The 23,882-nt window shown below is 35.4% G+C and overlaps 1 protein-coding gene and 1 long non-coding RNA gene across 5 annotated transcripts; one reads left to right on the top strand and one right to left on the bottom strand.

Annotated features, from left to right (window-relative positions):
• Window positions 1–1,838: 1,838 nt before the first annotated feature.
• Window positions 1,839–4,966, bottom strand: LOC113286139. Of its 4 annotated transcripts, none has more exons than XR_003329132.1 (11): window positions 4,698–4,966; window positions 4,511–4,606; window positions 4,356–4,415; window positions 4,186–4,272; window positions 3,351–3,476; window positions 3,147–3,208; window positions 2,663–2,722; window positions 2,461–2,521; window positions 2,286–2,349; window positions 2,026–2,094; window positions 1,839–1,888 (listed from the first exon to the last, which is right to left on the bottom strand). It is a non-coding gene; the product is annotated as an uncharacterized LOC113286139 (long non-coding RNA). The 4 variants fall into 4 exon arrangements; XR_003329133.1 differs by having other exon boundaries at window positions 3,147–3,188; XR_003329131.1 differs by having other exon boundaries at window positions 2,663–2,738; window positions 3,147–3,476.
• Window positions 4,967–13,642: 8,676 nt separating this feature from the next.
• LOC113289173 (triacylglycerol lipase 1-like) lies at window positions 13,643–16,963 on the top strand. Its single transcript, XM_026538367.1, has 9 exons — window positions 13,643–14,048; window positions 14,169–14,285; window positions 15,070–15,210; window positions 15,341–15,451; window positions 15,547–15,690; window positions 15,777–15,817; window positions 15,909–15,985; window positions 16,186–16,281; window positions 16,422–16,963. The coding sequence occupies exons 1-9, from the start codon at window positions 13,860–13,862 to the stop codon at window positions 16,745–16,747; spliced, it is 1,242 nt and encodes a 413-aa protein (XP_026394152.1). The 5' UTR covers window positions 13,643–13,859; the 3' UTR covers window positions 16,748–16,963.
• The last annotated feature ends 6,919 nt before the right edge of the window (window positions 16,964–23,882 follow it).

Below are 23,882 nucleotides of genomic sequence, written 5' to 3'. Positions count from 1 at the left end.
AATTATAAGTCTTGATTTCTAGTCTACTTATAGCTAAGTCTCGGACTAGGATAAAAAGTGTAGTTGAGCTCAAAACTCCATGACGATCATCATACAAAGACAAAGAACTACTCAAGGAACTGGTGGAACTTCATCGACTAAAAGTTATGTGGAGACTTGAACTTATCTATCACTCAAAAGTCTATCTACTCTATCTCCTATCTTGAGACAAAAGTCGTCTTGCTATATAGACTTTGATTATGCACATTTGCTATTTCGAGCCGAGTTTATCTTGCTTATCTATTTCTCGAAATATGTGTTGGTAAGCTTTCGCTTTGGCCAAGTTCATATTTACTAGTGACGAAAGTCATATTAAGTTTCAATTACTTGAAAATTGCTTTGACGAAAAATAGTGTGTGAACAACAACTATATAACGTCCTCTAAGAATGTTTCAATGATTGAAATGAGATTTTAGATTATATAACCATGGTTGGATACAAGCATTGTGTGGTAACTCGTACATGTATAAGTCCTTATTCCTTAAACCAAAGTATGCGTACTTTGCTGCTCAGGAAAACCGGAACTAGAGTCCGCGTACTGTCGGAGGTTCTCTTACCGATAATTTTTGTTGGAGTTTGTGAATTGAAAATAAACTTATTCCGGGTACTTAAGTCCGCATACCAGTCCGCGTACTTAAGTTGGTTATTTTCTAAAAACGATTATTTGTGAACTTAAACTTATATAAACTAAGGAATGCAAGTTTGCAAACTGTGGCTATAAAGTTCATGAATCGATTCGAGTGAATCAAATTGTTTTTGCTTCGATTGTGTCTTGTATACTTCTATAAGATCTAAGCAATTGTACAACTCTCTAACTAGTTCATTTGAGTCATTTGAACTAGTTATGGTAAAGAAGAATATGGTTAATATGGAAGTGCTCATATGGCTAACCATTTGGTTAACTACCGTTGAACCAACTAGATATACATGTTTGGTTACGGTTACACAAACCTAAATAAACATGCATTTCATTTGTGTGTAACAAGCTAAGTTTCGATCTAATGGTTGAAAGATATTAGCTTGAATCTAATCAGGTTTTCATATAACGGTAAATATTGTATACTTTGTTACTAAGCTAACATTGATTGCAAACCCTGGTTTGAAAGACTATATAAGGGAGAACTCTAGCAACTGGGAAACCTAATCCCCATACCTCCTGTGTGATACTAGTTGTATTAGCTAGATTCGATTCTCCTTTAACCTTAGGTTTCTACCGAGACCCTGTAGGTTAACGACTTGAAGACTTCATTGGGATTGTGAAGCCAGACCGATACTACTTTTCTTGTAGTTGTGTGATCTGATCTTGATGTTTATATCGTACTAAGTACAATCGTAAGATTGGATTGAGATTGATTTCTCTGATAGGCAAGATATAAACGTAGTCACAAATATCTTCTTCTCATCGTTTGTGATTTCACAATATCTTCTTTCTACACTACACCAAATTTAGTGATTATCAATGGTAAGTGGCAGTTGCAAAGCGGGGTCGCAACAGTTTTTCACTGTGACGAAAGTCGACGTTGCAAATTTTCGCAACGGATGCATTGCCGTTGCAAATTTTCAGTCGCAACAGCTTACAGCAGTTGCGAAATTTTTGCAACGCCAAAAAAATAACGGTTTTGATTGGTCAAAATTAGAGTTTCCTGTAACAAAATAAGTCACCCTTGTTCGTTTGGAAATAAAATTAATCTAACAAAATCAAGCTACACCTGTTTTAGAACCAAAACTACCAAATCAATGCGCTTCACAACCGATAGACAAAAAATGTTGAACAAAAAGATAAAACAAGAAAATATTTCTTCTAACTTCTCTGTTTTGCCTTGTTCAAAAATTTCTTGGTATTTAAAATCTGCAAGAAAAAAAGAAAATAACTAAAAATGCATGAGATTCAGAGTCATTCAACAATTTCATACAAGCAGATTCAACAAAAGGAGTTAAATGTAGTCTTCAAAAGTGTCTGCGAGAGAATGGGCAAGAGAGGGTTACATGATTTCCTTCAGTGGAACTTTAAGGTAGTGGACAAGTTCATCCCTGTGTACCCCCTTTTCTCGTACTCTGAACAACATGGCCAATTGTAGAAAATGAAATGATAAAGAAACTAAAAGAGCTAACATAACAAATATACTAAATTGCCTCAAAAAAGCACAAACTAAATATGCAAATGCTAGTGACCCTACTAAGGCATGTAACAGATAAACTTAAAAATAAGATACAAAAGGAGGTTTAATTTATTTTTGCTAACTCACCTATCCGCAGGTATGGGGCATAGATGACTTGAACAACTCAAAAATACATAGCTTTCTGGTTAACCTGCAAAAAGCCATGGCATGTAAAGAGGAAAGTTAATATAAATAGTATAGCAGATAACAAAAGCAAGTTTTTTCAGTTCGTGAATTTTATCAAAAAGGTAAGCGAGCACACATGAAAATTATCAAGTTTTAACTTGTGCAAAATCTTCTTCGTCAAAGATTATTCATCATAGCTGCAAAGTAAGAAAAACAAAAAGGAAATCAGTACTTGAGCTCAATAAAAGAACTTCATTGCAGAAGAGTTTAACTAAAGCAAATCAACCAAAGAAAGTTAATGCTCAAAAATGTAATAGCGGATTGAAGTAATTAACTACCTTCCATCCATAAGTTCCAAAGCTAAGAGACCAAATACATTAGAAAATTCGGAGTAACTCCTACGTGTAGGATAACCTGGAATATCAGTTCTTAATGGTCGACATAGAAAAATCAAAAAAAAAAAAAAAAAAAAAATGGAAAATGGAAGTGAATAGACAGAAAGCAAGGAAAGGAAATGGAAACGAAAAGGTCAGATCAAACGTCATGTACAACTTTGAATAAGAAAGGCATAGATAAATCCTATTAGAAAACAAATGTACATAAATCCGCTGAATAGCTAATGAATGAAAGAACACTTGCTGAAAAAATGAGATAATATATGCTGGAAAAAATGAGATAATGCTTCAGTTCAGTGAATTACTAGAGAATGACAAAAAAAAAATTATGCTACATTTGTGTAAAAGAACAGAACATAAGGGAGTGACATGATCATATCATGATTTAATGAAATCACAGAAATGAAGTTATAATCGCAGGTAGTACCATTGCAGGTATAATGCCATCACTTGCATATTCGATCTTCCCCTGCAATAGCTAGTTATCAACTACAAAAAGAGTGACTGAGATATATTATAAGCTGAGATATATAGTGACTGAAAAAGTAGCATATATGCAGGAGTTGTTGGGGTTTTCTCTAATAAGGTACAGTTCTACAGATATATGCAACAGTGTTGTAATCACCATCACCTAAAAGGTTGAAACTGCAACACGTTGTCATCACCATCAGCCAAACGACTCAACTCTACCTGATGGATCTCCAAGAGGATACCATCAGAAGCAACGAAGAAAGCCGACATAAGACTTGTAGAAGCTCTGCACAAGGATAACAAAATAGGTGCTTAGCAGACAGAACTATTGAAAAACAAAGTTATTGGAAGCACATAAAAATTGCATACGTTCTTTATGCATACCAGACTAAACAAATGCCAGATATGATGCCGATAATCAATATATTATTCTCACTGTGTCAGGCTATTGAGAAATATGGCTCCAACGACACACTGAGAGACAACTTGAGCGTGAATGTATACTCTAACATAGAAAGAGACTCAAGTATTCTATGTCAATTAGTTTCATCTAGAGCCAATGAGTACATGGTGACTGGGAGAGGCATAAAACTAATGAAAAAAAAAACAAGACCAAACATTATGACTTGGGATGGAGCAACACAACCCAAAGATTTTGAGATGCAAGATTGCAAGCAAGCCTAACTAACAACAATCACAGAGCATGAACAAATAAGACAAACTTTAAACAGAACATAAATGCTAGAACTCAATCAATCTAACATCCTAGAGTGTACAAAGAAATCAATTTTCTCGAATATTCAATGGTATTGCATTTCTAGAAGAACAGGTGAGATATGTAGTCAGGGACTCCGGATCATGATTTCAATCAACAATAAGACACTTCTTCTATACAAATCGAAAATCAAAGCAATTCATAATTCATTAAAAAATAAAACAAATTAGTTCAAACATAAAAGAAGATATAGATTTAAGTTTGAGGATCATGAATTGACCTTCTATTGTTTACCACCACCAGATTTAGCTGGCTTTGAAAATTGTGGGAGCTAGGGCTTTCTACTCTTTGGTGCCTGAATAAGTGCCTGAATAAAAAAAATAATACACACAATCAGTAAAACAAAAATAAAAAACAAACAAATTGAAAAGATGAGCAGATGCACAATACCAAACATTGAATTGCCATGATGAAGTCTTTACTCTGAAAACCTAATCCTTAGGAAGAATTCTGGCAAGAGGAGAAAAAAAGTAGAAATCAAAACCCTAATTAGAAATCAATACAGAGTAGCAACTAAACATCTATTGAAATTTGAGGCGGATTACCATTGATTAAGAAACTTGAACACTTAAACATCTGATTGAGGTGGCGCATCATCTTGATGAAGACGAATTCTGGAGAGATTGAAAACCCTAACCACGCTGCAACGAAGAACCAAACACTAAATTAAATCAATCAGCAAAATGAAACTAAGGCTTGTAATAAATATTTGGGTTTTAAGGAATCCCTAACCTCATAATACTCCTTAGATGCAGTTTTCTTTGTGATTCAAATCGTCCTCAACAACGTTGTTAGGGTTTTTACTTGATAAAGATCAGATACACAGATTCAAGAATCTTTTCGTATAGAGATAGTGAAAGAGAAGAGATTCTGTTAGGGTTCTAGACCAAAACACTAGGTTTACCAGACTGAAATAGATATAGAACCCGGATAATAAGAAGAATTAAGAGAATGGGAGGATTAAGAAAAAGAAAAAAAGTCTAGAAGAGATTGAAGAAGAGTTTCTCGTATTAATTCTTAAGTATTTTACAAGGCTCAGGTGTAGTATTTATAACTACAAATACTTGTGAAACAAGTAATGCTAACTATAGAGTTCAAACTAACCAAGGAAACTAAATAAGCTAAATATAATGAAATTAAATAAGTAAACTAATATGAATAGGTGTTGGTACCATAACATCCCACCCCTCTCGAAAAATGGTTTGTCCTCAAGCCTGAAATTCTGGAAATGCATCACGACGTAACGAATGTGCGCGGCTTGTATTCTCCATATAATTCTCTTAAATTACTGGTACGGCTTACCACGATCAAACACAAAAATCATAGCCTTGGAGATTATAAAACGAAGTAGCCACAAAATGTTGTTTCACGCATCATAAGATGTGCATTTAAATTTTCCGCCATCAAACACCAAAGTCACCTCATTAGTGGTTGTAATGGAGTTGACCATGCAAGTAGCCGTCAGTAAATTCTTCACTTTTCCTTCAACTTGGTTGACCTGAAGTGAAACTTCAATTGCAGCATTTAGATCTTGAAAGCCTACGCCAAAATGCATGTGATTAACCAAAATTTTCATCATTGCATAAACAGTTTCTATTGTATTGAAGTTATCCCTTGGAAGTTGAGAAATTCGTCCTCCTGTGACACTAACATTAAGAGAATCTTGTGCCAATGAAAGTCTTAGTGTTGCAATCAGATCCTGTAGTCCCAGCTGTTGTAGAATGTACCTTACTGATGGTAACAAATAATATGCAATAAGACCGATCTCCTCTATCGACGTACATCTCGTTTGTATTGCACCCTTGAATGAGCTGCGGTACTTCATAAATGTGGTACTGCATTGTTTGTTGATCCTTGAAACTACTTTACCTCTTTCGTAGCAATTATCCAAAAATTCCAAATTGGATGTTTGAATGCTTCTCCAAAACAGAAAAACACCATCTACTATGTTGTTGATCCAAAACATTCCTTTGTCAAGAAGACTATCCAGCTTATCATCGTACGCTGTTCGTATTGACTTGCCACGATCGAAGACAAAAACCAAAACCTCAACTCGTTGGAAATCCTCACAACTTTGGTTAGAACTAGCTGCATCTATACACTGTTCAACACTCTTGTGGACGGTATCCTTTAAAACACATAACTGGCTTAGCTTGTGAATTAACCCAATAGTTACAGACTTTTCCTTACTATTTACCTTTTGAATAAAATCCTCCAATGAACTTCTAAACACTTTTAGCCATAAAAATGAGTTATGCTGATTATTGAACCTCAGGGTTCCCTTGCCTTGCTCGTAGTATTTGCCAAAATCATCCGGAAAAGAAAATTTCTGATAAGCTTCAAGACTGCCTAGTATTGAATTCCCAGCCTCAACATATGAAATTAATTTCTTTGTCTGTACGGTTAGTTCCACAAGTGATGCTCTTTGCTTATGAACTGAGACCAATCTCTCAGATTTTGAACTCTTACTGAATATTATTTTCTTCGGAAATTTTATACAAGGTGATAAAAGAGATCCACTCATAAGCAATCTAATACTAAAATGTTTAGCCACTGCCTTTGCCAAGGTCTTTTCATAAATGTGGTATCCTGGAGGACCAGACGACAACATTCTCGGAGTTACGGTACGAAGAACTGAAGTCAACTTTGGAAACTGGTCACATTTAACAAGGTCGACTATTACCATTCCTCTAATTGAGACTAGTATTTTGACATCATTCTGGATATGGGACTCTGAACAGGCAAGCATGATATAAAACTGAATGCCATCCGTAGAGAAGTTTCCTAACTTTGGAATGATCACGTCTACTGCCAAACACATACACGTCCTCGTTTCTTCGAGAGCCATAAATTGTAGTACGGTTAGAGAGAAACCACAGGTGTCGTGAACATCATATTTTGAAATAAAATGGCAGTAAGTAGTCCTCTTAACTAGAGTCTTAAACCCCCGTGAAATACGTACACCTTGCAAAATATTGTATAACCCACTTGGGTACATGCCGATAACTGTTACAACAAGATAAAGTCTTCCCTTTTTATCGTGTAGAAGAGGCGAAGCATGAGATGAGATATCCAAAAACTTGAAAAATGTTTCAACATAATCCTCCGTGCTTCGACCAAATTGAATATTCAGGGCTGCACTTTCTTGATCAAAACCATGATACTGCACAACTAATGAATCTATTTTTATATGAAGCAAATCCATACGACCGTTGGCATGTTCCGGATGTAGATATTGCGAAGTAAGATCATTACTGTTCTTCAACCATGGTGCATCACTGTGCACAAAATCAATTTCAAAAACAAGAATTCCAAACGAAACTGGAAGTAACAATAGAATACCAGAGATTCCAAACAAGAGCTTATTTGTCGTTTCTTCTCCCAATTTCGAGAAAAAATATGGATTTTCATATAGCAGCCTGTTAGATTTGGTAATAAGCTGGAGTTTCACTTGTCTGGCCTTTTCACGTCTACTGATTTTCTTATTAATGCAATAAGCTAGAAGACTGCAATAATCGTGCAAATTCAAGGCAGGAACAAAAACTCTCCAACAATAACGATGTCTCCCAGAAAAGATATTGTCGTTGTCATGCTGCCACTCCAAAGTAACCTGACCTTCCACAAAAATAATTCCAAAGATAATGTTAATCCTTTGGAAGCATTGTGTATTAACTCCAGGATGAATTACATTCTTCCTACAACCCAGAAGAGAAAATTTCTTGCAGCTACAGCTTCCAAAATCCAATTTAGTAACGACATTGTAAGCATCACTTGATGTCGATAGTCCCGTTTCGAACAAAGATGAATAAATTCCATATGCAATGTCAGAAACAATATGCGCAACTGTCCATCTTATACTCGGATATTGCACCAAAGTGTTCTTTTCGCAAATATCCATCTCTGGACATGAGTTCATGTTGTATCTTAACTTCACTACAGAGTCTTTCGTCAATGATACTCTCTTGGATTTTGAGAAAATACGACCACATATCGTTCTAAAATAATGTTCCAATGGTATATCATTTGGAGATCGACATACATGCAAATCGACTGACATTAAAGATTTCTCGTAGGATGAATCCACATATACGGACTCAACTACATCGTCCTTGTTAGGGTTTATATAAGAGGCGATATATGTTTCCTTATGATCAATAACTTGATTATTCTCAACAGCAGATAACGATAAATCAAAGTTCTGAACTACTAAATCATTAGGTTTACCAAAATTTGAAGACTTACCGTTAGGCTCTAACGAATCATCCGTAAACCCTTCAACTTGATCTCCTTCGTCCGTCTGAGAAGTATTTATATCATTCGCACCGATTAATGCAGCTGAAAACATGTCAGTTCTATCTTCAATTGGTGATGATGAGTCCTCTTGAGCTGACAACGATACATCATTATCGTTATGTGATTCCTCCTCTTCGTCGACCAGATTTTCTTGTTGTATAGAAACATGAGTCTCTTCATTCCTTTGAGAAGTCGTTTTGGTTGCTTCTTCTAGAACAGTAACTTCTCCTGAATCATGAAAAACATATGGAACCTCGTTGGCCTGTTGTTTTTCTTCTTCTTTTTGAGTTGACGATGAAACTTTCTGTTTCATGGAACAAAATTCTTCCCATGTAGAAACTGTAATCGCTCCATCACGAATAGGAGTTTCAAGAATTCCATCACTAATACTAGGGTTAGTAGTGACAGTATCAGCAAGATTGGTGGTATCTTGTTTGTGTTGTTGCAGCAATGTACTCATCTCTCGTCGATGTGCGGTTAAGATAGATTCCAAACTGGTATTATGCAAAGTTTGTGTTTTCTGAAGAAGTTCATCGATAACAAATTGGCGAGAGTGATCTACCTTCTGAGAATTCTTAATAACAGTCTCCATAAAATCATGAACAGAAGTATGTAGGGTTTGTATGGTAGATAAAAGATGGTTAACTTCATCCGTGAGTGTCATGATGCGGAAGCGTGAGAAAGGAAAAAAAATTTGGTGTTTTTGAGATAAAGACCTAACCAGCTCTGATACCAGATGTTAGGGTTCTAGACCAAAACACTAGGTTTACGTGACTGAAATAGATATAGAACCCGGATAATAAGAAGAATTAAGAGAATGAGAGGATTAAGAAGAAGAAAAGAAGTCTATAAGAGATTGAAGAAGAGTTTCTCGTATTAATTCTTAAGTATTTTACAAGGCTCAGGTGTAGTATTTATAACTACAAATACTTGTGAAACAAGTAATGCTAACTATAGAGTTCAAACTAAACAAGGAAACTAAATAAGCTAAATATAATGAAATTAAATAAGTAAACTAATATGAATAGGTGTTGGTACCACAACAGATTCAGTGGTGGTGGTGGTGGGTGAAGCCAGCCGCAGAGCTAGGGTTTTGTTGGAGAAAGAAAGAAAGAAGAAAAAGGGAAGTGAGAAATAAGAGTAATATTTACCCGAGTCAGTTTTGATCTGAATGGGCTGAATAGCCAACTAGGCCGAGTCAGCTAAGAGTGTAGGCAGCCACACTAATTTTTCTCACACCCACAACTAGATTTAGTTGCTAATCGCAACAGAGTCAAACAGTTCCGAGTTTCGTCACAGTTCTGTTGCGAAATTTTTGTAACAGAAATTAGCAACTGAAAATTCGCAACAGCTTCTAAGATGTTGCGAATCTGAGTTGCTAAACCCCATATTTGGTGTAATGCTAGTCGATTAAGATTATTGTGAGGTGGTTGATAATATCTAGTTGTTTTTCAGGAATATAAGTCCGGTTTATCAATTGGTTCCTGTTCACCTTGATTTATCAAAAGACGGAACAAAAACTCGTAAGTATTTTTGTGAGAGACAGATTTATCTATTACCGTAGACTTTTCTGTGTGATACATATTTGTTTATTAAAGTCTTCGACTTTGGTTCGTATAAACTATTAGTTATGGGTGAGATCAGCTAAGGGAATCAAGTGCGTAGTATCCTACTGAGATCAGATACGTAAGGAGCGCAACTACCTTGGATCAGCGTGAGATTGATTGGGGTTAAAATACAGTCCATACCGAAGTTAGTTTGTAGTGGGATAGTGTCTGTAGTGGCTTAATACAGTGTGTGTTCAATCTGGACTAGGTCCCGGGGTTTTTCTGCATTTGCAGTTTCCTCGTTAACAAAACTTCTGGTGTTTGTGTTATTTATTTTCCGCATGATATTTTTTTATATAATTGAAATATCACAGGTTGTGCGTTGAATCAATCAATTGAGAAATCCAACCTTTGGTTGTTGATTGAAATTGATTGATACTTTAACATTGATCTTTGCTACCGTTCAAGTGATTTCTCTTGTATTCAATTAGATTCGTAGATTTCTATTTGCTTGAGTAAGTATTGAATCGAAAAGAGAGATATAACTCTTTGATATACCTTTATTAAGATTGAATCTGACTGTCTATTTGATTCTCTTAAAAGTATATTGGAGTTAGTTCATTCAGATTACTAAGCTAAATATTGGGTGTGGTTCACCCCCACTTTTTCATTAAGGATAATGTGTCTTCATGCTTGGCTTTAACTGATCGGGAACTCACAATGTGGCAACACAACAGAGTAGCACATGCTTTGGATTTCTTAAAAGCAATTCCCATCGCCGACTTAAACCAAGCAGTCGGGCCGAGACAATTCAGTGCAATGCTCCAGTACCGCTTAGGCATCCTTTTTTTCGAGAACGAAAACTCATGCTCCATCTGTGCAAGACCTATGGACATATATGGCGACCACATCGTACACTATTCTAATGAAGTAGGTCTTAAATACAGGCATGACATGGTCAGGACGTCTTTGCTGACATGTTCTACAAAGCCGGGGTCGATGCCAGGAAAGAAGTTTCATTGGGATTTCTCTCCAACAACACAAACGCTTTGAGACCAGCAGATATTGTTGTCTACAACTGGGAAGGCGGTAAAGATGTGTGCTTCGATGTCACGGGCGTCTCCCCTTTCACAACTGCTAGAACACGCTCCTTTACACCGGGTCATTCCATTTATGTTGCAGTAATGCGTAAGATGCATAAATATCGAGACACTTGTGCAACACATGGCTACGAATTCCAAGTCCTGGCTTTCACCACCCTAGGTGAACTGAGTGAAGACACTGTTTTATTTTTAAAGCGATTGAGAAACTGCCTTGTTAGATATGACGCTAATCATAAAATTGGTAGTTGTTTATTCCATAGGTTAGGTATTATTATTCAGAAATGCGTTGGTGCTCAGCTCGTTGCTATGCTTCCAACACTCAACCTGTAATTATTGGCTTGGATTGCTTCCCTTAATAAATGCCCCTGGTGGCACTCTTTTTTTTATATATAAAAAAAAGATAAACGTTACACTTCGTAATCAAATATTTTTCCTTGACACTTTGATCATAATAAAATGACCAAGTCTAATACTAGAATATGTTATGTTTTCAATATTAAACGACTTGAAAGAAACGATATGAATAGAAACAAGTCAAGTCAGTATCACTATACCTTAAGGGGAAGTATGATGTCTTCATTGTAGTCGATACATCTTCAAGGTAATACTTGTATGTCTTAATATTCCTATACTGTCTAGGCTAACCTAAATGAAGTTGACTCTAGTACATTTAATCAAGCAACTTTAATTGAGTTTTGATACTAAAATATGACAACCAAACTTGACATACCAACGCTTGGTGGGTTCAATCGAGCAATGCTCTAACAAAAACATAATCCAAGCAGCTGCAAAAAAAAACCTTGGTGAGTTCCTATCCCATGTAATTTGGTGATTATAAATGCCTTTAAACTGGAATCTTCTTAAATTCATGTGCTTCGTCGTTGTTTTGAAGCTAAAGTAAAACGGAAGTTCATCTTTATATATGCCCTCTGCCAACCAACTTTCTTGGTCAAATAGAACACCATCTCCCACATCGCAAGGTATCCCAAGTAGGAAATAGAAATATAATGGTGTTATTCCTGTAAAAACATCAAAATTGTTAATTGGATTTACAACTTCGTATTGATTGCACTAAAACATTGAATCAAAGTATTTGACGTACCTATTTCAAAGTCTGTAAAATGAAACGTTTGCGTAGTATACAACCAACGTTTCACCAACACAAACAACCATTTGGGATGATGTTTCTTTGTATCAATACGATACAAGGTAAACCAAGAAAATTTAATGAAAATAGGTTTAACACTAGGAGATAGCTCTGCACAAACTTTAATACCTTCGTACCAACCACCTCTCGATTTTTGAGAAGCGCTATGTCGCTCAACTTTTGTTGACAGATCACCTTGAGCCTTGGCTATTATGGACCGAAAAGTAGATTGTGATTGTTCTCTTCATTAGAATCCGATTGTATTACCGACATAGGTTGACTGGGGTTATCCTTATGTGATTTTCTATTTTTTGTCTACTAATATCTTGAGATTGAGACATTTCTATTGAGAAATTTAGAAACATTAAATAAAAGTTAGAAGATTTTTTACTGGAAAAAATTGTAAAGAAGATTGAGCTTGGTATGAGAAGAAAAGTTAAATGAGTGTGATATTTATAGTGTTTGGAAAACTAGCCGAATATTGGCTATTACAAATTAGCCGTTGTTGTAGAAAGTTGAGACGACAGTCCCAAAGTCTAATGGTTGACTCAATGTTCTAGATAAGTCATATTCCCACTTCTTAACACTGATTTGTCCATCCGCAAGACTTAACAAATGTGTAGCTTCGCCGGTGTCCATTGGACTTGCTATCGGTCATCCAGATCTGACTGTCAGATGTGGTTACCAAACCCATCATTACTCTAACGATTACCACGTGTAAACGAGGTTGTTAGAAATGGGAAGTGATTCTAATAAACGGGAAGTCTTACATGGGAGGTTGTTAGGAATGGGAAGTCTTATATGTAGCACTGGATTTTATCTCCAAAGTCATAACCAGAAGCCTTAAAGTTAAACCAGTAAAGAAATCTAGTTGAGATTTGCGAGAAGAAGTTACAGGGGTGTATTGGATCAAGATTTGTATGGATAAAATTAGATACTAATTTACCTGAATTTAGTGGATTTATAATGTTTCTTAGAATGGATTGAATTACAATGATTGAATTAAGATTATTTCAGATTAATAAAAATTAAGTTGGACTACCAAATCGTAATATAATTGAAAAAAATAATATTGTCATGCTTCCTTTTCAAAAAAAGACCATCAATAAGTGTTGGTGGTTGGTGTATGTGGCGACGGTGGTGGTGGTGTTGGTGGTGGGTGGAGGTGGTGATTGTTGGTGGTTATTGTTGGAGGTGGTGATTGTTGGTGGTTATTGTGTTGTGGTGGGTGCTCGCGGTCAGTGGTGGTTTTTGTTGGGGATGATAGTTGTTGGTGGTGGCGATGGTGGCTATTGGTGGGGGTGATGGTGGTTGGTGGTGGGCGATGGTGGTTATTGGTCATCGGTGTTGGTGGTCAATGGTGGTGGTTGTTGGTGGTGATGGTGTTGGTGGTGGTAGTAGTTGGTAGCGGTGGTGGAAAAACATAACATGTTGTGAAAAATAAAATAAAACCAAAAAGATAATAAATTGTCCATAAGAATCTATGGAAACATGTGGTTTGAGTTGAGATTGATATGTGATAATAAAACACATATTTTGGCTACAAATGTCCATATGAATCCGTATATATCTTAGACCTTAACTATCCTAAGAAATCTTAAATGAATCAAATACCTAAGATATGTATGCAATCTAAATAAATCATTTTTGAATACCATGAATATTTTATGATTCGTTACGTATCCTAATTACCTAGGAGATTTTAGGACTGTTAAATATCTATATAAATCATAATCGAATACACACCCGGTAATTCTAATAAACGGATAAACACAGTAATGGTGGAGGTGGTAGACCTGTAGCCATGAAACCTTTCATTTCCCTCTTTTTATTCTTTCTATTCGTCGGATTTAGGGTTCAGTATTCATCCTCCCTGAGAGGGGGTCAAGACATAAATTTCAGACAAGTTGGCAGATCATCGAAGTTACAAGGTCAGGGAAGTTTGTGTTCTGTGCTGATTGAACCTTCTGGTTATCCATGCTCCGAACACAGTGTATGTATCATTTCTATCTCTTTCACATTCTTTTATCCTACCTGATTTCTGATTCCTCAATTCGAAGGTTTCTTGGAAACTGTTTGATTTTTGGTGTTTATTTGAATTTTGAATTGTTAGGTTAAGACTGATGATGGGTATGTATTAGCTCTTCAACGGGTATCATCTGATCGTAAAGGGCATATAGAAAGTAAATCATTTGGTCCTCCAGTTCTTCTTCAACATGGTCTATTCATGGTTTACTTTCTTACCCAATTCTCAATTTAATTTTTATGTTGATTCACTTGATGCAGAACTAGAACTAGTGGACTTAGTATTGATTTGGTAACTAAGCGTTGTTATAATTTCTGTTGCTTAATGACTTGTACAACGTCGAGAAAGAAACTGTGATTGGTTAGTCGGAATTTCGGATTGTATTTTTTGGAAATTGAGGAGTTTTTGTGGGTGTAATGGCTTATCTAAAATTAGGATTGCTATACTACACTATGTGGTTTTTAGTTTACCAAATTACAAAGCCACTTGATGAAGTCATGTAGGATGAAAATTCATATCTTTTGCACTCTTCAACTTAACCATCACACTGTTATTAACCAAATAGTATGAGTAGCACACTGTTGTTGTGTTCTTCGCGAATCAGACTATTTTTGGATAGATTTCCAACAAACACTTCTCTTCGTCACATATTGGACCCATGAAGATTTGTGCTTACCACTTTACCAGTAGATTTGTAGAGATTTACAACTTAACTGAAAAAGAATAATTAGGATTGATGCTCAACATGGGTTTCATTTCTAGCCTACCCCAACTTGTTTGGGACTAAAGGCTTGGTTGTTGTTCTTTGGTTTTGCTGTGCTAACAGCGCCCTTTTTCTTTAATTTGTTAGAAACTTCTAAGAGTATGTTTGCCCATTGATTAATTGCTTGAAGCCTTGAATAGATGTTTGGAATATTATATAGTCTACTAATTATTGTAGTAAATTTATAAAACGGATACCTGTGTGCTGACTTCTAAGTGCTTACAGGGAGGAGATTCATGGTTTTTGAACTCGAAGGAACAGTCCCTGGGCTACATTCTTGCAGATCAGGGATTTGATGTATGGGTTGGGAATGTACGCGGAACTCATTGGAGCCATGGACATGTTTCTCTGTCTGTTGAAAATATGGTAATCAACATTTATACGATACTATCTGTTATGTGTCGACTAATTTTCATGTATGTCTAGTCGTAAAATATGCTACATTTGTGAAAGTTTTTTTTAAGGCACTGTGACCTTGTATTTGTGATGTCTTCAGGAGTTTTGGGATTGGAGTTGGCAAGAAATGGCTTTGTATGACCTTGCGGAAATGATCAAATACGTTCATGCAATAACAAACTCCAAAGTTCTTGTCGCCGGGCACTCACAGGTATAAGAAGATTGCAGTTTTCGTTTCCCCCCCAATAGCATCACAGTCTTTGCTTCATCCTCCTATTGGTTTTTATTTGTCCACTTCCTTTGCAGGGAACCATCATGTCCCTAGCTGCTTTCACTAGGTCAGATATAGTGGGCATGGTTGAAGGTGCTGCTCTTCTTTGTCCTGTATCTTATTTGAGTCATTGCACAGCTCCATTAGTACTTGATATGGTTAGGATGCATCTTGATAAGGTAATGCTCGTTCCAACGAAGGATTTATATTTTAATGGGAAGCTGTATTTAATGGCAGTATATGACATATGCGCTGTTTGTGGCAGATGATTCTTGCACTGGGAATTCATCAGCTTAATTTTCGAAGGTTTGGTCAGACTGTTGCTAATTGTCTTACAATATGTGCATTCATTCTAGTCCTGTGTTCTAAGTATTGATCCATTCTATGTTGAACTCAGTGAACGGGGAGTCCAGATCATGGATTCTATATGCGATGAGCATGTGGACTGTAGCGACTTACTAGTGTCTATTACAGGTGAGTCTTTCTCACAGCATTCATATCATCCATAGAACTTTAAGATTTGAAGAGTTAAAATTGAATGAAGTTTCCCACTATGAATAGGCATACATATTGCTGCATTGAGAAACCATTGACCATTGTACTCTGCCGTTAGTGCATCCTGGAGATGATTTCATTTCTTTTGGATGCTCAAGGGAATTTTGTTCATCTTTCAGGAAAGAACTGTTGCTTCAACAACTCCCGTGTGGACGATTATCTTACATATGAACCTCACCCGTCATCAACAAAAAACTTGAACCATCTATTTCAAAGTAAGCATTTCCACAGGTCTTTCGTACTGATTTTGTGGGCTGGTTCTATAAAATAAAAATGTCATTAATACTTCGGTTTGTGAGTACCATTGTGCAGCTAGAGTAAACTGTTGCTGAAACAATATATTTGTTGTTGGCAGTGATCCGCAAAGGCAAATTTGCCATGTATGACTATGGACCATGGCGAAACTTAAAACAATATGGTCATTTGGATCCCCCAGAATTCAATTTAGCAGACATACCCAAGTCATTGCCATTATGGATAGGTTATGGAGGTAAAGATGCATTAGCAGATGTAACAGATGTAAAACACACTCTGAAGGAACTGAAGTGCAGTCCAGAATTGCTTTACCTCGAGGATTATGGTCATATCGACTTCCTTTTAAGTGTTAGCGCAAAACAAGACGTATATGATAGTATGATTAAGTTTTTTAGGTCATTTGGAGCAACTTCAGATAGTTCTTAAATCATGTTCTCGTGATAGATAATGTATGTGCTTGTGTGTCACAGTGGCAAAATTAAGCCCTTGTGACGCAATTGGCAAATTGTATAATATACTGTAAATATTGGATGCAGGGCATGCATCAATGCTTGTATATGAACAACTTCATAGTTCATACTTCATAAAAATGGGACAATGATTATTGTTATTTTATTATTTTAAGAGGGGACAATTTTCTTACATATTTAGGTTTGACATTAGCTTTTTAGGTCCTCGTTTCTGAGCAAGTTCCCAGATCATTATGTTTGTTTGTGCTTGGTGGATTGCCTGAGACGGCTCCAGCTCCAGGCTTGCACATCCCAGACTCAAACGGAGGGACGCGTGCAGACCCAAATTTTGAGAGTCACTACATAGCACTAATCTTGATTCTTGAAAGTCACTTTATAGCATATTGGGGCTTAACCCGTGCAGTAACGGCACGGGAAATGGTATGTATTTCAAATATATCCATCGGTTCATACATTTCACAACTGTTTGTTAAAAATCGATCAAGTTGATTCAAGTCTAAATGTTTTTGAGGTGTTGGTTAATAAACAAGTATTAGCCTCAAATATTTTAATACTATATATGTAAGTCATATAATCCTTTAGGACAAACACAGTTAAATGTTAACCAATTCTTCAAAATCTTATGGGCCTATGGGTAATAGAACACCATTTCATTAACTTCTTCAAAACAAAGTAGTGTCCCTTATTCGAAAAGAAATAAATCATCAAAGGTCGTTCACCAAATTTATAACAAATCTGAAACACAAAGTTACTTCAAAATCAATCAGATTAATCTTGCAAAATCTGTTAGCTTCAAGGATTATTTTTCTCCCTTTGGTGATATAAATTATTCTAAATTTACATAGATTTGTGTTTTCCTAAAGTTTAATAATCTGTAATTCTTGATCCATTTCGTTTTTTATCTACTTTTCTTCTCTCTTTACCTATTACCATGAACTATTTCTCAAGCATGCTTAATCATATGAAGTCGAGGAGAAATGGAAAAAACATAGATCATGACAAAAAATGAGAATAGAGAGAGATATGATAAACTAATAAATCAATTAGAATTGATTCGCATGTAGCCTTGTAAACTTTTTGTATAGGTTTCATCTTCTTACCTGCCCGACCCGACAAATCTAAAAACCATAGCTATTGATTTATTTTCTCCCTAGAAAAATCTGGCCTTTAATATTTATTTTAATTTAAACAAAAATAAAAATTAAAAAAGCAAATTTAAAAACTAATAAGAGCTCGCGGCGCAGCTTGTTGCTCGCTTGCCTGATGTGTAACTATTTTTTTATTAAATTGAAAAGATACTCTCTCAATGGATTTTTCCTGAAAAACTAATATCAAATAATTTTTTTTTAATAAGGGAAACTAAATAACCTTAGAACACCTTTTTCATCCCACTACCACCACCACCATTAACGTCGTCACTCCACCATTCTTTCCAACACCCAACACCATTATCCCGGCGCCGATCCACCAGCCTTGCCCACCATCACAACTACCATTAACGCCTACTGATTTAATATAAAATAAACTTATTATGTATTGTACTAAACGAAATATATTTATTTGATTAATTAAAAAAATATCTATTACGAAATATCAATAGAACATTTATTATTGAAAGTTAATTAAACTGATCATTTTACAAACGGTGATTTAGCTTTTCCAAGAATGAATCCATAATGGCATGGATGTTATATAAATTACGTATAATCATGTCAGATTATTTACTGAAAATAGCTTCTAGTCAAATTATTCTGGACTTTGAAACAGAAGCCTGAAGAACATGGGATTTTTTATACATGTAAGATCATTTTGCAGATACCAATTTATTGTCAAAATATAACGTGTAATCTGAATAATCTTATAAGTTTCTGTGTAAGTTTATCTATCAACATGAAATCAAAATTTTATTTCCGCTAATATCTAAACAAATAGAAACGAAAAATTGGTTCTTGAAAAAATCACCTTTCTAAACCAAAAAGTTGTGAATATATTGAAACCCCGACGACCTGTGATAGCCAAATTTTAGTCACGAAATACATGCACCCCTAAATTTAACCATGAGGTTATTGTAATCAATAAGGCTATATTTGAAAATGTATATTTCAACTAAATATACAACAAATGATATTCAAGAAAATGATAGAAACCCAAACATTCATACATGAAACAATGTAAAAAAGAAAATATTTTCTCAAATGTTGTTAGCTCAGAGTAGTTTGACTGGTTACAGATGTACTTTCTGGTGGACGAAGATTGAGAGAAAATTGAAAGAAGATTGAGCGGAACTATGCTCTTGGATTTTTTTCTTTTCTGCAATCTATCTCCTTCACAACTTCATTTCTGATTTTCGTTTGCTCCAAAGTAAGGAATTAGAGTTTTCAAACCCACTCATCATACCGAATGTGTGAGAGAGAATCAATTGTTCAGTTTTATGGGAAGGTAGGTTTGTAATTTTCAGTTGATCAAATTTTTCCATTTTGATTTAGAGTTTGAGATGGGAATAAGAGAATATGTAATGAATTTTTCTCAAATAAAGTGTGTATTCATGGGATCGAACGAAACCATGAATTTAGCAATTGGGAGGAAAAATCAGAACCGGTCTTTATCTTTCCTCACTTAGCAAAGCTTCATTTTATAATACAGTACAAAGAAATAGGTAGAAAAGTACACATAGCTAGGGTACAACCGTTACCGTAACGACACATCTCGATAATAAGTAAATTGTTTTGTATTGATTTTGACTTGTGCCCGTTTGTTTGTAGTAATTATATACCGTGATATTTTGTGGGTTTTTTTTTGTTTTTCTTTGATCTTTCATTAACCGAATTTATTTTATTTTATTAATAAGACGATCAACTAACTTCTAATTTATAATGTTACCTATTTTTTAGCGATACAAAATTAACATAGCCTATTGCTACTCACCAACGGTCGTCGCCACCATTACAATACCATATATAATACCATTTATTTCTCCACCACAACCGCCGCCTGCCTCTCATTGGCCGTTTGTCGTACTTCTAATTATTAAATCACAAACATCATGAATAAAATTACGGTTGAACAAACTTAGATCGTTAATTAATTTATTCCATTACATTTTTTTATTGTTATATACTCTGTTGTATTGCAATTAATTTTATTTTAACGGTTAGAACCATGATTTATACAACTGGGTGCTAAAGGTAGCAAGGGTACCGTTTAGGTGATCCGACGGTTATGATCATTTTTTTAAAATGGTATGGTATCATCCTAAATATATGATATTTGTTTTGTCAATCGTGATAACCAACTACATCTTTCACGATATAATGTTGCTTGTGTTGTAAATATACAAAACTAATATTGTCCACGACTATTCACCAACATCACCATCATAAAACCACCCATTGGCATTATTTTTTCCACCACCACTGATATTACCGCCTCCACCACCACCACTTCTACCAACCACTACTTCTTCCACTACTAACCACTAATTTCTATTGATAAAGTAATTTTTTTAAAATTATTTGATAATGTAAAAATACATATTTATTAGATTAATTAAGAAGATATTTAATGATGAAATTTAATAAATTATTCATTATGAGAGATTAATGAGACACTAATTAATAAAGCACTCATAATGATTAATTTTAATTAGAGCAAACCACAACCATGGATTTAACTTTCCCCAAAATGCATCCTGGCCACTCTTTATCTAAGCTAAGTTGTTCAAACTATGCTTGGTATTCTAGATACGAACAAGTACTGAGCACAATTGAAACTGAAACTTCTTTTCCCTGACCAGAGTCAGTAAAATCGAAACATGGCTATTGTCAACTTTTCTCTTATGTTATTTTAATTGTGTAAATCATTTTCATCGAATGACTGTCCATTATATTAGATTCCCTACCAGGGACATTTGCCAATTTTCTCTAGGAGCCAGAACTGAGAATAGTGGAAAACCAAACTCGCAATCATTTTATTCTCGACTTTCAGACGGAAAACCAGGAGACAAACTAACCAAATAAACCAATCCAACCACGTGTCAGTTACCAAATTAAAGAAAAAAGTAAAAATGAAATGCACCTAGACAACACATAATGTTTGGTCTTTGCAAGGTCAAAAATCAGATCATCTTCCACTAGAAAAGGCGATCGAGATGTGATTTAGCATCCAAGGTTAACTTCCTTGTAGAGATTCAGATATATACCCATTATTATTTTCAATCTATCACGATGATTGATGAGACTGCACCTCTTTTCTCTTTTTATCTGGGACTTGCGAGTAAACTCCTAAGAGTTAGGCCTAGCTTGGTGATAAACCATACAAGCAGGAGGAGGTTTTTCCCTTTCTGAGTAAAATTCAATCCAAATATGTACAACAGTTTGAATCAGACGTGCATAGAATTTCTGTATATGGACTATAGTAGTCAGTACTGGTCCTATTCAATCATTCAGAGCAATTTTGTTAAATAAAACACACGTACAATCTAATTAAATACTCCAGAAATAAAATATTATAGGCGGCTCTATGCAGGCTGCGATATCAATAGTTGAAACAGAAATGATTAATACACCGTGATTTTATACCACGGGTGCATCCAAACGTTGCATGTGAGAGGGGATGATGGGGACCATTTCTGTCACCTATCCAGAACCGTTCATTGTCCTCATTGTGCATTTCACCGTGTAAAATCGTTGTGTGTATCACGGCAGTAGTTGAAACCATCACCGGGGATCAAACTTTGGTTGCCTTTTTCAGTATTGTTGCTTTTAATACAAACGAGACCCACAAGACAACAGAATTTGGTCAGCCATAAGAAACCAGCACTGAGCAAGTCAGCAACAACAAATCAGATGAGCAGTGGTGGAGCCAACCACACCCATCCCCCGGGTGCTTCATATTTTTGTCTTTAAAAATTTGTCATACCTTTCACATTAGAATTTGGTAACCTCCTGTGACAGCGTTGATTGACATCAACAAAATCTCCACTGAACATAGTTGTCTAATCCATGAACCATGACCTTATTCATCCAAATGTCATACCGTGTGATCTACACATTTGAACCCGATCATCCAATTCCAGTTCTCGTTTCTAATTAAACTTTCTTATGGGTCATCAAAATTTAGTCTAGTATCAGGAAACTTCGTGTTAAGCTAGTTATGTGGTCACCCAAGAAACGACCCTAAAATAAGAAGAAAGATCAACCAACAAGTAAAATAAAATAATCCTCAACTCAAAATGAACTTGTGTGCAATTTCTTGTTAGGAAAACAATTTCCAATTTATGAGCCATGAGTTTCAAACTCTTTAGTCCACAAAGTCCACCACACCAATTTTCCATTCAAATTTCTTGCATCCTCAATTTCAAAATGTAGAATCAAAATCAAAACCTCCCAATTTGGACCCAAACCTAGTCCTAAACTAGTTTGTAGTTTGTAAATAACTGCTCAGCAACATATCTCTGTACCTCGAGTCCATATATTATGAACCTCCTAGGATGGTTCCCTCTTTTCCCAACATACACGAGATTGGCTTGCTTGAGTGCACCAAAATCCTCAGCTGACCCGTCAATGTTCCTCTTCCGTTTTCAACTCTTATATTCTTTCTCTGGCTAGCTGGCTAGTTTCAATACATAGTGATCAAGGATCATTCTTGATTCTTCGACTCCTCTTGATTGATAAGTTGCTCCGTATGGGCACTATATATATCTGCAGCCCTCCTACCAACATTTCATATCAAAACATAACCCTTTTCTTTCCCCTTTCAACCAAGTTACGAACACACTCATTTCAAGTCCAAAAAACATACACATAATCATATAAACCGCAACTATCCATTCGATAATATGGCCAGTAGTAGAAAATCAGTATGCATCATCAATTCTAGTCTACTAGTTCCATTTTTTCTTCATCTTCTTCTCCTACTTACCTCAACAGAAGCTCGCCCCCTTGAGCAAGGCGATTCTAATTCCACAGGAAATGTTCAACAAGCACTTCTGAATGGTGATATTAAAGTGTCAGGTCCTAGCCCTGGTGGTGAAGGTCACAGTTTCAAAAATGTTGTTCAAACCATGGGGGGAAATAAGGTGGCTGGTCCGAGTCGTGGGGGTGAAGGTCACAAGTTCAAAACTCAGCAGCTCCGAACATTTGGGAGGATTAAGGTGTCAGGCCCTAGCCCTGGTGAAGGCCACAAGTTCAAAACACAGAAGCTCCAAACAATTGGGAGGATTAAGGTGTCAGGACCTAGCCCTGGAGAAGGTCACAATTTTAAAAATGTTGTTCAAACCATGGGAGGAAATAAGGTGTCTGGTCCTAGTCCACGAGGCGGTGGCCATCACAATGGCGTGGCTAAAATTCACAAATCCAAGCGAGATTAATTGAGGACTGGTGATTAAAAGGATTAATTGAGTCTCTTACCGCAACGTCGAGCAACAATTCATTTCATTCATATTTTTTTTTATCTGTGTTATTGAATTTGCTTCTAAATTAACAGGCAGATCGAACACAATATTGTATCATGTATATGAAAATGTTAATCTGTACAAAAAGCTATCCTTCATTAGAAATTCTTTTATAATCCATAAATTAAAAGATTTATAAAGTATTCGAATCTATATTATGAGGGACGATGGTGTTTGACTACATCGACGGCTCTCTATAATTTGGACACATAAAAAACGGTCCAGATTGAGGCACCTATTTAAGTTATTCAATTACATTTCTGGCATATAAAGAATGGTCCAGATTAATTCACATAATATTAATTACCTTAGATAATAAATTTATTTAAGATTTATTTAAATAAAGAAGGGTCCAGATTTATTATATAGATTTATTATAAATCTTAGGTAATTAATAAATCTATATAATAAATTTATATAGATTTATTTAAGATTTCCATTATATATTTTAGACATAAAGAATGGTCCAGATTAATCCACATAATATTAATTACCTTAAATAAGGAATTTAAATTGATTGCTCATTAATTTAATATCATTTATTTGGGAGTTATTCCTCCAATTTAGGCATATAAAGAAGGGAATTGTCCATTTATTTGCGAGTTACTTTTATTCCTCTCATAACTTAACTCTTAATTTA

The sequence above is a fragment of the Papaver somniferum genome, chromosome 6 (assembly GCF_003573695.1).
Source record: "Papaver somniferum cultivar HN1 chromosome 6, ASM357369v1, whole genome shotgun sequence".
Lineage (NCBI taxonomy): Eukaryota > Viridiplantae > Streptophyta > Magnoliopsida > Ranunculales > Papaveraceae > Papaver > Papaver somniferum.
This window is presented reverse-complemented; position numbering and strand designations above follow the sequence as displayed.

Excerpts from the sequence above, each read along its gene's own strand:
- LOC113289173 (XM_026538367.1), top strand. The coding sequence starts at position 13,860 with ATGAAACCTTTCATTTCCCTCTTTTTATTCTTTCTATTCGTCGGATTT. Across the intron at positions 14,049-14,168 it reads ATCCATGCTCCGAACACAGT|GTTAAGACTGATGATGGGTA; the intron begins GTATGTATCATT and ends TTGAATTGTTAG. Across the intron at positions 14,286-15,069 it reads TTCAACATGGTCTATTCATG|GGAGGAGATTCATGGTTTTT; the intron begins GTTTACTTTCTT and ends AAGTGCTTACAG.